We start from the raw sequence: 14844 nt of genomic DNA on the forward strand, positions 1-14844 counted from the left end.
AGAGGGAACACTGCTGGCAACCCTAGTAGCATGTTCATGTGTATGTAAAGGATGTTCCTCTTCTTTGTGTCACCACCCCAAGCAATAAATTTAACTTCTCATGTTACCAGTGACCTGGGGGATGCTAGTAAAGTCTGCACCTGAGCAAGCATAAAAGGCAGTTTCCCCATTATTTGGGGAAAACTCCTGTGCATACGTATTTGAGTGTGAGTGATCTAAGAAGGAGGAGAGTTGGATTTATACCCTGTCCTTCACTCAGAGTAGCTTACCATCTCCTTCCATTCCTCTCCCCACAACAGACACCCTGTGAGGTAAGTAGGGTTGCCAAGTCCCCAAGTCCCCTGTTTTCATGCGCACTTTATCTGCACAGTGTGATGATGTCACTCACAAGTGACGTCATCACACTGGTGACATTGCATGCCGGCTGCTCTAGGAGCTTCCAGGAAAACTCTATGATACCATAGAGTTTTCCCTCCCAAATTGCTAGGGCATCCATGAAAACCATAGAGTTTCCACAGAAGTTCCTAGAGTGGCTGGCGACATTGGGTGAGGATCCCCCTGCCGGCCCAATGTGAGCTGGTGGGTTGGGAACCTCCAAGATGGGAGAACCTCTCTGCCCAGCCTGGGAACTTGGCAGCCCTAGAGGTAAGTGGAGCTGAGAGAGCTCTGACAGAAACTGCTCTTGAGAGGAAGAGCCCTGCAAGAACTTGTGACTGACTCAAGGTCATATCAGCAGGTGCATGTGGAGAAGTGGGGAATCAAACATGGTTCTCCCAGATAAGAGTCTGTGCACTTAACTGCTACACAAAACTGGCAAAGGAGGACTTTGAATCACAGTCTGCTCTCTTAGGAAAAATCTTTAGTACTACAGATTAAGATAAAGCACAAAACAAGGAAAATACTATTGTGCCTACTGTGTTAAAGATCTAATGAAAAGAACAGAAAACACAGCACTACGCTAAACTTAACAATACAGAAATACAGAAGATTTACTTCCAAGATTCCCTCCCCCGGATGTCTGTGGAACAAATGCACATCCTCACCCCCACCTGCTCCAGAAGAACACCTACACCCTGAGACCCCAAGAGAGGGGAGGAGGAAGAGCAGGCTTGCCATGACTTCTGCCCGGCTTGTGCAGCTCATCTGCACTGCTGGCTTGTGGCTTCCACCCACTTTCACCTATTTATCTTGTGCAGGCAAGGGGTTGTCAGTTTGCAGCAGCAGTCCTTCCCACCCCTTTGCAGGGGCTGCCATCTTGCTGTGGTGGTGGCTTCTGCCCACTTCATACAGGACTGCCTTTGAGTTGAGATGGCTACCTCAAGCTGGTGGAATTAATGCAGGTATGCCAGGCCTGTGTTCCCCAGAAACTTTTGAGGAGTAGAGCCTGAGAAATGAAAGCATCACTGATGCTTTGACATCACTTCTGAATGAAGACCCAGAACTTATGGCACTCATACCACCTGCAGCCTTCTAGAAGTCTATGGTGATATCATAGAGCTTGAGTTGGTTCCTAGAGCACTGAAGGGGGGTAGTAATGTCAAATCAGCAGTGTTGTCCTCACCCTTTGACTACCACTGCTCACTGGAATGAGAGCCTGTGAGAGAGGGCATGGGGTCGGAGTTCCCCATCCTCAACGGGCACCTGGCAACTCTATCTTAATGGTCAATCCATTCCTGCAGTGACCAGTACCTGGCTAAATGTGTGTGTGTATGTATGTATGTATATATATGTGTGTGTATATATACACACATATATATATGTGTATGTGTGTGTGTGTGTATGTATGTATATATATATATATATATATATATATACACACAACATGTTGATTACTCATATTATATATATATATATTAACATGTTGATTACTCATTACTCATATTAAGAAAAACATATTAAGAAGAAAACAAATGTACACTATACAGGAATCACACACTTGTTCAATGTCATTTGTGAACAGGTTTTATATCTATACCTGTTTTTTGCAAGTATGACTTTATGATGGAAACACAAACACTTAAATCCATGCATAGGAGTTGGGCAGCCATGCTCTTGTTTGCGTCTCTACTTTCTGATGGCATGCCATATTCATTCTAGATTATAAAGACCATTTAACAGATTTCAAGAAAATATGTTAAATGGTCTTAATTCTCTAGACTAGTGCCAATGAGTACCACAACCTAATCAACAATATGCAGATTCTGCCCCCACCCCCAATTACCTTCCACTTTCAGATCACATTGCTTAGATTCAGGAGATCAGTTATATTACCTTTAGTGTAAGGTTGCGGACGGTATAATTCTCATATTCTTGCACACTGTTAACAAGTACTTCCACTTTGCCATATATCCCTCTCTTCTCTGGCCAGTAGAGCACACACTTCTGGAAAAAATAATATTGAAGGGGACAGGCTTCTGAGTGCAGGGCAGATTTTTCTTTCTAAACTATGTCAAGAACAACCTGAATCCCCTCAAAAAAGTCAGTATATTTGAATTGTACTGATAAAAAGGCTTCAGGTACCATGGTTAGTAACCAAATCTGAGCATACTAAGCATTTAATCTTCATATTGAGCATTAAAAAATACAAACAGTTCCATGTGGTAGTACTAATATATGGAGCCCTTCCCATTGCAGATCCATGTAAAGTCCACAATAAAATGAACAAAAAGTAAGTGTATTTTGCAATTCTATATCTGATTAGTCTTTTACTCTCTCCCAAATAAAAAAATTAAATATTCTTTACCTTCAATATTTCAGCCCATCTGACGACCACCTATTCTGTTAGATGAAAGTCTACTGTCCTGTTTAAGAGTTCTCACTTGTGTTTTAGAGATCAAAGAATGCTCATTTATCTTAAGTCCAGACTCCAGTTCATTTAGATACGAGTAATGTAAAATAAATAAATAAATAAATAAATAAATCAGCTTTTGAGTCTTGAATTTAAAAAGTTTTAGCAGCTATCTGACATCACCCTGGTGCATTAGTAAGCTAATAATACTAATTATAAATATGCAGCTCCCTAGGAAGATGTAGGCAAAGAAATACTGAATATTTCAACTACTCCTTGCCCATTACCAATCCTGGTGACTGCCTCTGAGATTTCTTGATAAATGGGTGTACCGTCTGCAGCTCTCTCCAGACTTCTGCTGTTCCCTTAGGAATGCTATTCTTGTCTTGTTCCCAGCCCTTTCATTGGCAGCTTACACTGGGGTTGACAGCACTGTGTGACTGTTGACTAAAACCACTCTTCATTATTATTGCCTGTCATTTCCAGTAAATTACAATGCCTTTATTTTTTAAAAAAATGTTTCTATATTCTGCCATCCCCAAACGTGGGCTTAGGGTGCATCACAACAGCAGGATTCAACAATGAAACAGTATTCCAATATTAAAAAACAGGTAGCACTATCAGTTGACGTGTAGTAATTTATCACATTCCTTGCCAGGATTCCAACAGCACCCTCAGAACTGATCCACCATCCATGTATTCCTGAAACTACCACATGACCAGGGTTTCCCTCTCTTTCTTTCAGAGCACCATCTGCCCTTCCAGTCCCACAAGCCACTTTTGAAACCCAGGGGAGGCTGTGACTCAAACTATATAATTCTTGACTTTATCCCTGATTCTTTACACTTGTGAGCTATGCAGATGTTTTTTTAAATGTATACTAGGCACTACTATATAGAAAAATAAGGCTAACTGCTAAGGCAGCTTTCTTGTAAACAGTGTGGTTTTGTTTGTCTGGTATTTCTTTTTTTATATTTAAGAAAAGTCATCTATTCACTACATTTCACTCCCACCTCCCCACATGCATAGTTCCATTTCTATTGTGGTCTCAGTGGTTGACACTGGACTAGCCAACTAGGGTGCCTACAAATTACAACTGAGGAGAGTGATATGTGTGTGTGAGGGGGAGTGAGGCCAGGCCTACTGTCTACTCCAGGAGTGGCCAAATTTGCTTAATGTAAGAGTCACATAGAATAAAAGTCAGATGTTTGAGAACCGCATGACATGGACATCAGGTATTTGAGAGCCATAACACATGATCTCAGATGTTTGAGAGTTGCAAGACATGGATGTCAGATGTTTGTGAGAGAAGGAAAGAAGGCAGGCAGGCAGGCAGGCAGGCAGGCAGGCAGGCAGGCAGGCAAATAGATAGGGAAAGGAGGAAGGGAGGGAGAGCTCGAAAGAAAACATCTTTAACTTTAAATGCATTGCAGCTTGGAGAAGTTATTTAAAGACACAAATGCCTTCTCCAAGCCAGCTGACGATGGGGTGGTGGGCATTTTGAGAGCCACACAATATGTGTGAAAGAGCTATATGTGCTCCCAAGCCACAGTCTGGCCACCCCTGGTCTACACCCTTGCTGTTGTGTATATTAGCAAAACTGGTGAAGATAGCCTGCATACTGTCCTCAAAGATATGTTATCTTTTCACAGCTATTGCACTGGATCCAGCAGAACCCTGACCAACAGGAAATAATCATAGACTCATCTAAAGTAGAAGGATTTAGGGGGAAAAGCTATGTTCTAGCAGACATGCTTCTAGCCTCTTGTTGAGAACATGGACACTTCTGTGAGGCCCAAGGAACTTGTCAATCCCCCCCCCCCCCAGTGGTGAGGCCTAAGTTCAAAAGCTGCTATATCAGTACTAGTTCTGATGACAGGGAATTTGTACCAAATTACAAATTGCTTCATGATAAGGAGACCCAGATTAGTATGGATGATGGTGGAACAACCACAGATGAGCTGCCTGAATGTGAGATTTCCCATATATGGCATGAAATGAACATTTCTCCAAATTGCCAAAAGCTTTTTTAAACACAGAATAGGCCACAGGTTATCAAATGAGAACTAGGTATAAATATTATTTTAAAATTAAAATGTGCTATTTAGTAGGCTTGCCAATCCTGAGGTCCCAGCGGGGGTTCTTCTGCTTTCCCAGGCTCCTTCCTGCCCCCAGTCAGCTGGCCGCCCCCAGTCAGCCCTGCCCCCAGAGGACCATGTGCCTTTCTACCTTCGGAGGCTTCAGTCTCCAATTGAAAGGCTTCCTCTTGGGATGGTGTGTCTGTGTTACTTTGAAGAAGTTGGCAGCAAGTCATAAGTAGAAAGGCCAATCCCTTGCTTCAGAGTCGCCAGAAACGGGGTGGTGGGGGGAGGGAAATGTCTCCCTATGTGGAGATTGATTCTCATAAGGTATAATGGGGAATTGATCTGGAGGTTTCGTGGGCTCTGGGGGAGCTGTTTTTTGAGGGAGAGGCACCAAATTTTCAGTATAGTATCTAGTGCCTCTCCCCAAAGTACCCAAGTTTCAAAACGATTGGACCAGGGGATCCAATTCTATGAGCCCCCAAAGAAGGTGCCCCTATCCTTCATTATTTCCTATGAAAGGAAGACATTTAAAAAGGTGTGCGATCCCTTTAAATGTGATGGCCAGAACTCCCTTGGAGTTCAATTATGCTTGTCACACCCTTGCTCCTGGCTCTGCCTCCAATGTCTCCTGGCTCCACCCCCAAAGTCTCCTGGCTCCACGCCCAAAGTCCCCAGATATTTCTTGAATTGGACTTGACAACCCTACTATTTAGTGTTCTAGAAGCCTGTTGCCAGTGTCTTGGACCCTCCTGAATTCACTTCACCTGTACCAGTGGAGAATAATCCAGATGACATCACACTGCAGAATCTTATTCCAACAGAGAATACTCACACATAGGTGATGCCTTGGGTTCTCAATGGTTTTGGGAAAAGGGATGCATAAAGCATTCTCCTTAATTAAAATGCATTTTTAAAGGAACCAGCAGCCACAACAACAGAGACCTTCCAAGCAAGGTGCATTATTATAAGAAAGCTTTTACACCTTGTGAAAGCTCTGTGGGCACCACTCCATTTTGGCTCTTGAAGACATCTAGACAACAGCAGTCATCCTGAGTCTCTGTCTACCAATGTGCCACTCTTCCAGCTCACCTGTCTTCCAAGAGTTCTCGTGTTTCTCCTTCAGTACACTGCCACCACCTGGTTGATTTCAGAATTACTAAAAGGGCCAGCACTTCCAAGTTCCTTTCTGCATGGCTGATTAAGGCTCTGCCTGGTACTTGTGTCTCCCACTACTCGATGACTGGTTAACAAAGGGTGGCTTACCACACTTGTGCACTCTCAGGGAATGAGGGCCTCACAACCAATTGCCTCCCTTTCCATAGTGTCGATTTTGAATAGTGTCTTTGAATGGTGGAGGTCTAACTTAGTGGTACGGGGGACACCAATCAGCATTTAAAACAGTAAATAATTTATTAAAAGAAAAAAGGCACACATACTATACACAGCAATGGACTGAGCAAGGAATAAAAAGTGCAAATATACAGTCCTTTTCCTCCTCAATTTGATATGTACCCTAGCTGGCCTTCTTTTAAACTTAGCATTTAACAGCATTTTAAAAGCTCCTAAAAGCTTCCCATTACCTTGGAGGCTTCATCTGGGCTGCCAACCAAGATGGAGCTCATTGTGAGAGTTCCTCCTGCAAGTTACCCCCAGTTGGAATCAGCCAAATGGTCTCTTCTCAGTCAATGCCAAGAGATTTTATCTCTTTTGTCTGCTCATCCCCTTTATGAACAAATCTCTTCTTCCAGTTTGGTGTAGTGGGTAAGTGCATGGACTCTTATCTGGAAGAACCAGGTTTGATTCTCCACTCCTTCACATGAACCTGCTGATGTGACCTTGAGTCAGTCACAAGTTCTCACAGCCAATTACACAAAAAGTAGACTGTGGTCTGATTACTGACAAAAGATTCTTTTCCAGATTAATTTATAAATATTATTAGAAGCATTCAAAGTCCATAATAAGTTCATTAAAAAGTTCAAGCTAATAATGAAAATCCTATTTGTTGGTATAATAAACATATCCCGTTCAATGAAGTGCTTATGTTGAATTTCTTCTTAAATATAATATTGGTGCAAAATCCAGAATCTTAGATGGGACACCTCAAAAGTCCATTGAAGAGTTTTTCTCCATTGAAGAAATTTCTGTGCTTCTTGTGAGATGTGAATGTACTGGAGTGAATGAGAACTTACAAAATATTTGGACAACTTTTCAGTGCCTCCATGAGGAAGGCATAACTGAAACACACTGACCAGCTAGCAAGCAATGCAGGAGGAGGTTTTGGCCCAAAAACCAAGCATCACTACACAACATCCCCAACATGATGACAGCACTTTCATGTTGGGAACATCACACAATGATATCACAGTTTGGGGGTGGGGTTTCTAACTGGCTGACAGTGGGCAGAAGCCCCCAGACCTGGGGAATTCCCTACCAAGACTTGGGGAATGGCAACCCTACTTGGAATCCCTAGAGAAGGAGCCTAGGCCAGTGACTGAGAAGGACCAGAGGGACTAGGAAGGGCCTTGCCCAGCAGGACCACCAGCAGACAACTGCTTCTCAGCACCAGATGACACCCTGTCAGAACCTGCAAGTCACACCTTGATAGCCACCATGCCTTCACTGCGTAAGTTTCAAACCCAGGCCCATAGCTCCCTGGAACCCACCCCTTCTCTGCAGGAATGGCAGCAACAGAAGGCACAGGCCAAAGTGGCCCAGAGGAGGTGATATGTCAGACTGTTTGAGCAGAATCTCATCCTAGAGCCAAGCAGTGAGACTGATTCTTCTTCACAAGATCCTGGCCAGCCCAGCCCAGCAGTTCAACACCTGCCAGTTAATTGCCTCAAGCTCTTAAAAGCACCTGATACTTAAGGCTTCTGACCACAATAATCTCACACCCTGGCAGGAATGAGTGTGTTGAATGCTAGCTAGTATCTTTTCCTGGGAATGATAGGAAGAGAAGGACTGACCATGAGGGCAAACAGAGGAGTTAAATTCCCTGGACAAGACCCACTTTTGTGGGTTGTTTTTGCAAGGTCTATTGCAGCTGAATCTATCTGGATGGCTGCCATTACTATGTGGAACTATGAAAGAGGCAGGCAGCCAGGACAAAGATTCAACATAATGGATGACTGATATAAAGCTATTACCTTAAGAATAAGGAGTCTACCCTTGAATAACAATAGTCAGGGTATGTTTAGAGAGAGGGGGTAGAAGAATGTGTGCAGTTACCTTTACTCTGTAACCCTGTTTGCTCCATTGCTGTGTAGTGTATGTGTGTGGACATTTTCTTTTAAATACATTTCTTATTATTTTTAATGCTGGAAATATGTTCTCTGCAACCACAATAAACACCACTCAAACAAATTTCTAAAAGGGTGAGAGGGGAAGGGAGGCAGTTGGTCAACAGATGCTCAGATCCCCATGAGTGCAAAAATGCAGCAAGCTGTTCCTGTAAAGGCTAGTTTAAGTACAAAATAGGAAGTGTGGGCACTAGGTGGGGCCTGTAAATGGCAACATGAGTAGAGTGCCAGGAGTGCTGGCCCTCTTAGCAGGAAATACTGTAATCAACCAGCTGGTGGCAGCACAGATGAGCAGAGAGAAGTGAGGAACCCCTCTGGGAGTCAGGAGGTTCAGGAGAGAGGTGCACTGTCTGATGGTGGCCTGGGACAAGGGATGGGCATGAACTGGGAAAATGTGGTTCAGTTTGTGGTTCATGGCATGCCTGGTTTGCGAACCACAAACCATTATGAAATTTTAGTTGGCAAATAAAGCAGTTCTGTTTGTGAGATTCATGACATGACAGAATGCTCTCCTGGCGTACCAGAGACACCAAACTCACAGGGGATTTCCAGCTGGCTCTCTTTTATTTGCCTTCCAGGTTTGGTGGGGATTGGATTTATGGGGTCTGGGTTGCAACCCCCCAAAGAAAAAAGCCCCCAGAATAGTGCTTTCTGGAAAAATGATAGCAGAAAATGAGAGTTATATTATCTACAGCAAAGCTTTTATTGAGCAGGAACAAACAGGAATGGAGTTCTAGTAGGCTTGACATCAGAGGGTATGGCCTAATATGCAAATGAGTTTCTGCTGGGCTTTTTTTACATAAAAAGCCCTGCTCTATAGCAAGGTCGTATGCAAGAAAAAAAGCAGAATTTAAGTATAACTGAATAATAGTAACAGTAATCTTTGCACTGGGGAGGAATCTCCTGGCAGGTATGATACTGGGGAGCCACACACATTTGTAACTATGGATGCCATTTGTATTTGATACTCCCAAGGTTTCCTGGAACTCGAGGAAAAGTTAATTATGTGAGATCAGTCAACATTCATGCAGCATCACATTATTAAACACAGCCCTTTAAGTTGCATTGTAGGCTCAATTTATGCTTCCATAAGTATATTTCAGTAAATGTCTCATGAGAAAAAAGTATGTTTTGTCTATGGCACTTGAAATACATTTATTTTGCATTTTGTCTATGATGCCTAGTCAAAAACATAGTTAATGCAGCACTGTTTCAATTTTTAGAAGTCTTTTTGCATTCTTGAATTCTTACAGATTCTAACACCAATGCCTTCAAAGAATTTAGGATATAACAGTGTTTAGGATTATACCATTAGTCATCAAGGCTTCAGTCCTAGAGTAAGCAGGGCTTGGACTTTTCCCAACATCAGCTATTGAACAGTTAGCATTCTTTCCCTTCTATACATTGCAGTGGGAGCTGGTTACCCATGCAGATCCTTGAAAGCAAACCAGAGATACTGGAAAAAACTGTTATTCAACTTCCATATTTAAGTACTAACAACAAAATAAATTTTTCAGTCTTTGGCAATTTGGCCAGCAATTTGCCTTCCCTTCCATTATGGGAGCCTCTTGTCCCCAGTGCAATTCCAGAGAGGGGGAGGAAATATTATACCCTATGGGGACAGTCCCCATAGGGTGTAATAGAGCCAAATAAATTTGGCAACACTGATAATTCCCAAACCCCAATATCATTTGGGAATATTGACAAATACCAATATTTTTTCAGGTTTGGAATATCCAACCCCCCAAAATACTGCTTTTTTTTGTGCACAACTCTACCCCTGACTACACATTCATTCCCTGCCTGTTAGATAAACTTAAGACTTCTGTTTGAATGCTGTACTGTCTCAAGAGTTAAATAAATTTTCTATTCTGCATCTTGCTCTCTCTCTCATCTTATCTGCTCACTGGTGCAGCTACCATTTTTCTTGATACCTTCTCAAGTGCCATTTCAAAGGATAAAACAAGATTGCTCTTGTTTTCCTCATCAAGTTCCTGGGCTGGGCTAAAAGGCAAATTATATTCTGTGACAGGGTGAGAGAAACAGATGATCAAATCCACAAATATTAACGTGGTACTTGGAGCTGCTCAGTCACAGCAGGGAACAAGACTTTTGGTGGGAAAATCTGCCAAAAAGTGTGTGTGTGTGGGGGGAGTGTTACAGGCAGTGAGAGAGTGATGGGTTCATCATATCATGTCATTCAGCACACTCCTACTGATTAGTGGAGTTAGTGCCATTGCAGGGAGGGACAGGAAGATTCTCTGTCTCGCTCTCCAAGCAGTGAAAAATATTCATTTGGAAGCCTCCTTAATTACTATCTAAACCCTTTGTGCCTAATTTGAGGTGCTTTGCAAATAATACTTTTTATTAAACTTATGCTAGATTCTATTTTCAATATGGCAGCCATTCTTAAATCATTTGCTCCAATGAGACTGCAGTCAAGCTATACTGGATAAAGATGGAATGAGAACTTTCCCCTTGTGCATATGGGATTCAGAACAAGCCACAATGCACAAATGTCAATAAAAGTAATTCTTCTGTTTCCTCTGAAAGCACTGATATTTTGATACCAACTAAGACAGAGAGCAACCAGACTCCAGTAACAAATAAGACGACAGAATAATTCATCCACCATTTTAATAGTTCTTAATATTCCCCCCAGGATTTCCCAGTGGGATGTCAGAAAGTCATGTAAACACAGACTTTCTCCATATAGCCTGGGAACTTCTTAAGATGTCTCCCCTTCCTTTATTAGAAGGAAATTGCCACTGTCAGTTCATGACAATACAGATAAACACTATTGTGGCAATTCCAGTAAACACAGTGCTTCCTGATATATTGGAGTCTACTGGCTATTTCAAGTCCTTCTTTTCAAGCAGTGTTAGAAGTATGTGTTTTAAAAAACAGCATTTCTTTTGGGAAAACATTTGCAGTTCAGGTTATATTATAGTGGGGCTCATTTTCAAAAGTATCTTGATCAGGTCAAACAAGGAACAATTTCATGTTCCTTTAGAATACAAGCATTTAGATTTAACTCTAAATAGGATACAATTATGTAAATGGACCTTAAAGGGTCATATAGTAGACTCTATGTAACACAGAGAACAAGAAAATGTTTGTTCTCTAAACAAGAATTGGGCCCGCGTCTCCCCACTGGACACTTTAAGTGTGGAAAGGGCTGCACTATTTGTGATTACACCATTCAATCTGATGAAGTATGCATTAATGATTTCACATGGCATCTAAGACACTTCTCTAATTGTGAGTCTTCTAAGGTCAATTATTATTTACGGTACGGTTGTTCTCTGTGTTACATACCGTCTGCTATACGACCCTTTAAGGTCCATTTTTTGGAGCATCTCTCCCGTGTTAAATATAAGGCAATGGAGGCTCCAGTTGTTAGCCATATGTTAAGTTGTAACCATGATCTGAAAGAACTTAGGGGTGGTATAATATATAAGTTACAACAAAGGAATTATTTTGACATTACAGACACGCATAGTCTACTTCTGTAGAAGGAATCTTATTTCATTCAGAAGTTCAACACTGTCACTTTTATTGGTTTAAATTTGGTGTTAGACTTAACATCTTACCTAGAAAAATATTTTCTGAGGTTGTCTCCTTTAAAAAACAAGAGCTTGACATTCAGCATTGTTTTAAAATTCAGACTTTAGCGTCTTCCGCTTTGAGAACTGCTAATGCCGCTTTAGTAATTGACTAACTGCATGGATACTTGTTTGAGCATTGGGTAAGCTTCTTTCTTTTTTGGTCTCTTGGAGCTTGTTTCATGGCAAATAATAATAATAACTATAATAATAATAATAATAATTATTGTTGTTGTTGTTTATTTTTATATAATTCTGTCATAGTTCCAAAATTTGAAGTATTGTGATCAAGAAGTGGACATCGAAACATGTGATTATCTAGAATACATGTTATCCCATATACTTCAATACAGTCTGTGAGTCCTGCCTTCCTTTGCGATTCAGCAGATCTGTGGAGAACTTTTGAACCTTGTTTCAGCTACAATCGATATTTTGCAACATTGTTGCAAAGTAACACATTGATACAAACAGCTTTAACAGATGAAACAAGAGGCCTACGTAACAAGCAAGCAAGAGATTTATTTACAGGCTTTTTGCCTAGGTGGACTTGTCAGTGTTCTCTTTATGTTTACTTATCATTTGGTGTTTAAAATATGAACTGTTCAAAAATAGGGTTCTTTACCCTAAGATTTGGTATAAATGATGATATTAGCAAAAAATTACAAAAGTAAAATTAACTAAACTAATACTAGGCTTGTATAGCAAATTCTTTTGAGAAACAGAGTGTTTTTGTAAAAAACTCCTTGTGAGTAAGATTGTGGAGCACAGGTGTCTCCTATTCACCAATCAGTTACTGTGTTCATCCCATGCGGTTGACACAGTCCCCAGGTGGGGGCAGGGGATCCTCTGGTTTTGAGGCCCTTCCCCCACTTCAAGAAAATGGGGGGGGGAAGGGAAATGTTTGCTGGGCACTCCATTATTCCCTATGGAGGCCAATTCCCACAGGGGATAATGGAGAATGATCCATGGGTATCTGGGGCTTGGGGGGAAGGCGTGTTTTGAGCCAAATTTACAGCATAGCACCAGATGACTCTCGTCAAAACACCCTCCAAGTATAAAAAAGATTGGACCAAGAGGTCCAATTCTATAAGCCCCCAAAGAAGGTGCCCCTATCCATTATTTCCAATGGAGGGAAGGCATTTAAAAGGTGTGTGGTCCCTTTAAATGTGATGACTAGAACTCCCTTTGGAATTCAATTATGCTTACCACAACCTTGCTCCTGGCTCCATCCCCAGAGTATCCTGGGTCCACACCCAAAGTCTCCAGATATTTCTTAAATTAGACTTGGCAACCCTAAAACCCCTTCTCTGGGGTCACATCTCAGCAGTGACCCAGTATCTCCATTCTGTCCTATAGGCCCATAGGACAGCATGGAGTCCACCAGTCCAGGTAAGTGTATTTGCTCACACACCGTACTGTCTGTTGGCCTGCTCCTTCCTTCTATATTTCCCAGGCCGGCACCTGACAATCCTAGGAGCTTCTGAGCTGGGCTGGACCTAGTCTGTTTGGCACCCTATGAAAGGCTAACTACTTGCACACACATGCACCCCGAACTGATAACCAATTGTCTCCTATGGGCCCTGTGGCCAGGAGACGCTGCCTGAGTCTATGGGTGTACCCCACAGGAATAATGGAGTTACCAGCTATGGAAACAAAATGGATGCTGCTTGTCAGAAACAGGCCAAGGAAAACCATTCTCTGCAAAATGTCAGAGAAATCTGCTTGAGCTTGTTCTGATTACAACATAGGTGTCTTCCTGGTCTGGCCACTCTCCCCCTTCCAAAGGAATATTTAAACAATAAGGGTTCACAGGTACGGTATGCCTCCTGTCTTAATCATTGGCCACTGTTAATGGCCATCTGCCTGCCTTCTTTACTACAATTCAGCTTCTTTTATTTACTTCTATGCTAATGTCTGCCATGATGTAGAAATCCTGTCTTTCACTCTGCCTCCTCTTCAGGATATCAAATACTAAATTGATTTCAACCATTAATCTCATAATGACAAACCTTAACAAACATTACTGTGTCAGCCTCACCTATTGTTTTATCCTGGGAATCCATTCAGGTGCCCAGGAAAAACCCATCAAAAGCCATTAAGGTCACCATAGTTACAGGAGGGTCTCCACCCTTCAAAACCCTATATAATCTGGGTCCAAATCACATTACATTGTCCATTCTGTAGGGTACCATTGTACAGTTTGTACCCCAATTACTCTCTATAATTGGGTCTATTGGGCATGTCACGCTGGTCGTGCATGCCCCTCTCTCCATTTTTCCTTGCTACACAAACATCTGCATTTCTGTCAAAACAATTTTATTGATAACGTATGGTAACAATATCCATTTAAATCCTCTCTTTCTCTATCCCATATGTTATTTTCTAATCCCCCCTCCCTCCATTACTTGACTCCCGCCGAAGTTATATACTTAAAATTAACTATTAAGGGTACCCTTAACTGTAAAAACGTAAAACCATATTCTACCTTTTTCTAATACTTAATCATTATTAGAAAGTTGTCCAATGTCTTTTTACATTCCATTCTTTTTCTACATAACATCTAAACTTCTTCCACTCCTTTCTATACACTTCCAAATCATAGTCTCTTAAGATTCTTGTTAGTTTGTCCATCTCACCCCATGATAAAACTTTAACAATCCAATCCCATTTTTCTGGTATTTTTTCCTGTTTCCATAACTACACATATAATGTTCTAGTCGCTGAAACCAAGTACCAGATCAAAGTTCTGTCTTATTTTGGAAATTTTTCCATTTGTAATCCCAACAGAAAAGTCTCTGCTACTTTCTTCAACTCATATCCCAAGATCTTAGATATTTCTTGTTGTATCATCTGCCAAAACTTTTTCACCCTTTCACACGTCCACCACATATGATAGAAAGAACCTTCGTGTTTTTTACATTTCCGACATCTATCCGACATCTTTTTGCTCATCTTTGCCAATTTTTTAGGAGTCATATACCACCTATACATCATCTTAAAACAATTCTCTTTAATACTCTGACATATTGATATTTTCATAGAGTTCTTCCAAAGATATTCCCATGTGT

The 14844-nt window shown here is 41.5% G+C and overlaps 1 protein-coding gene across 3 annotated transcripts in view; it reads right to left on the reverse strand.

Moving 5' to 3' along the window:
* Nucleotides 1-14844, reverse strand: part of PTPRR (protein tyrosine phosphatase receptor type R) — a 203608-nt gene that overhangs the window by 26551 nt on the left and 162213 nt on the right. For all 3 annotated transcript variants that reach the window (XM_060245073.1, XM_060245076.1, XM_060245074.1), the window contains one exon: nt 2272-2382. In XM_060245073.1, coding sequence (XP_060101056.1) covers nt 2272-2382 — 111 coding nt within the window. The remainder of the gene's footprint in view (nt 1-2271; nt 2383-14844) is intronic.

The sequence above is a fragment of the Heteronotia binoei genome, chromosome 8 (genome assembly GCF_032191835.1).
Source record: "Heteronotia binoei isolate CCM8104 ecotype False Entrance Well chromosome 8, APGP_CSIRO_Hbin_v1, whole genome shotgun sequence".
Taxonomy (NCBI): Eukaryota; Metazoa; Chordata; class Lepidosauria; order Squamata; family Gekkonidae; genus Heteronotia; species Heteronotia binoei.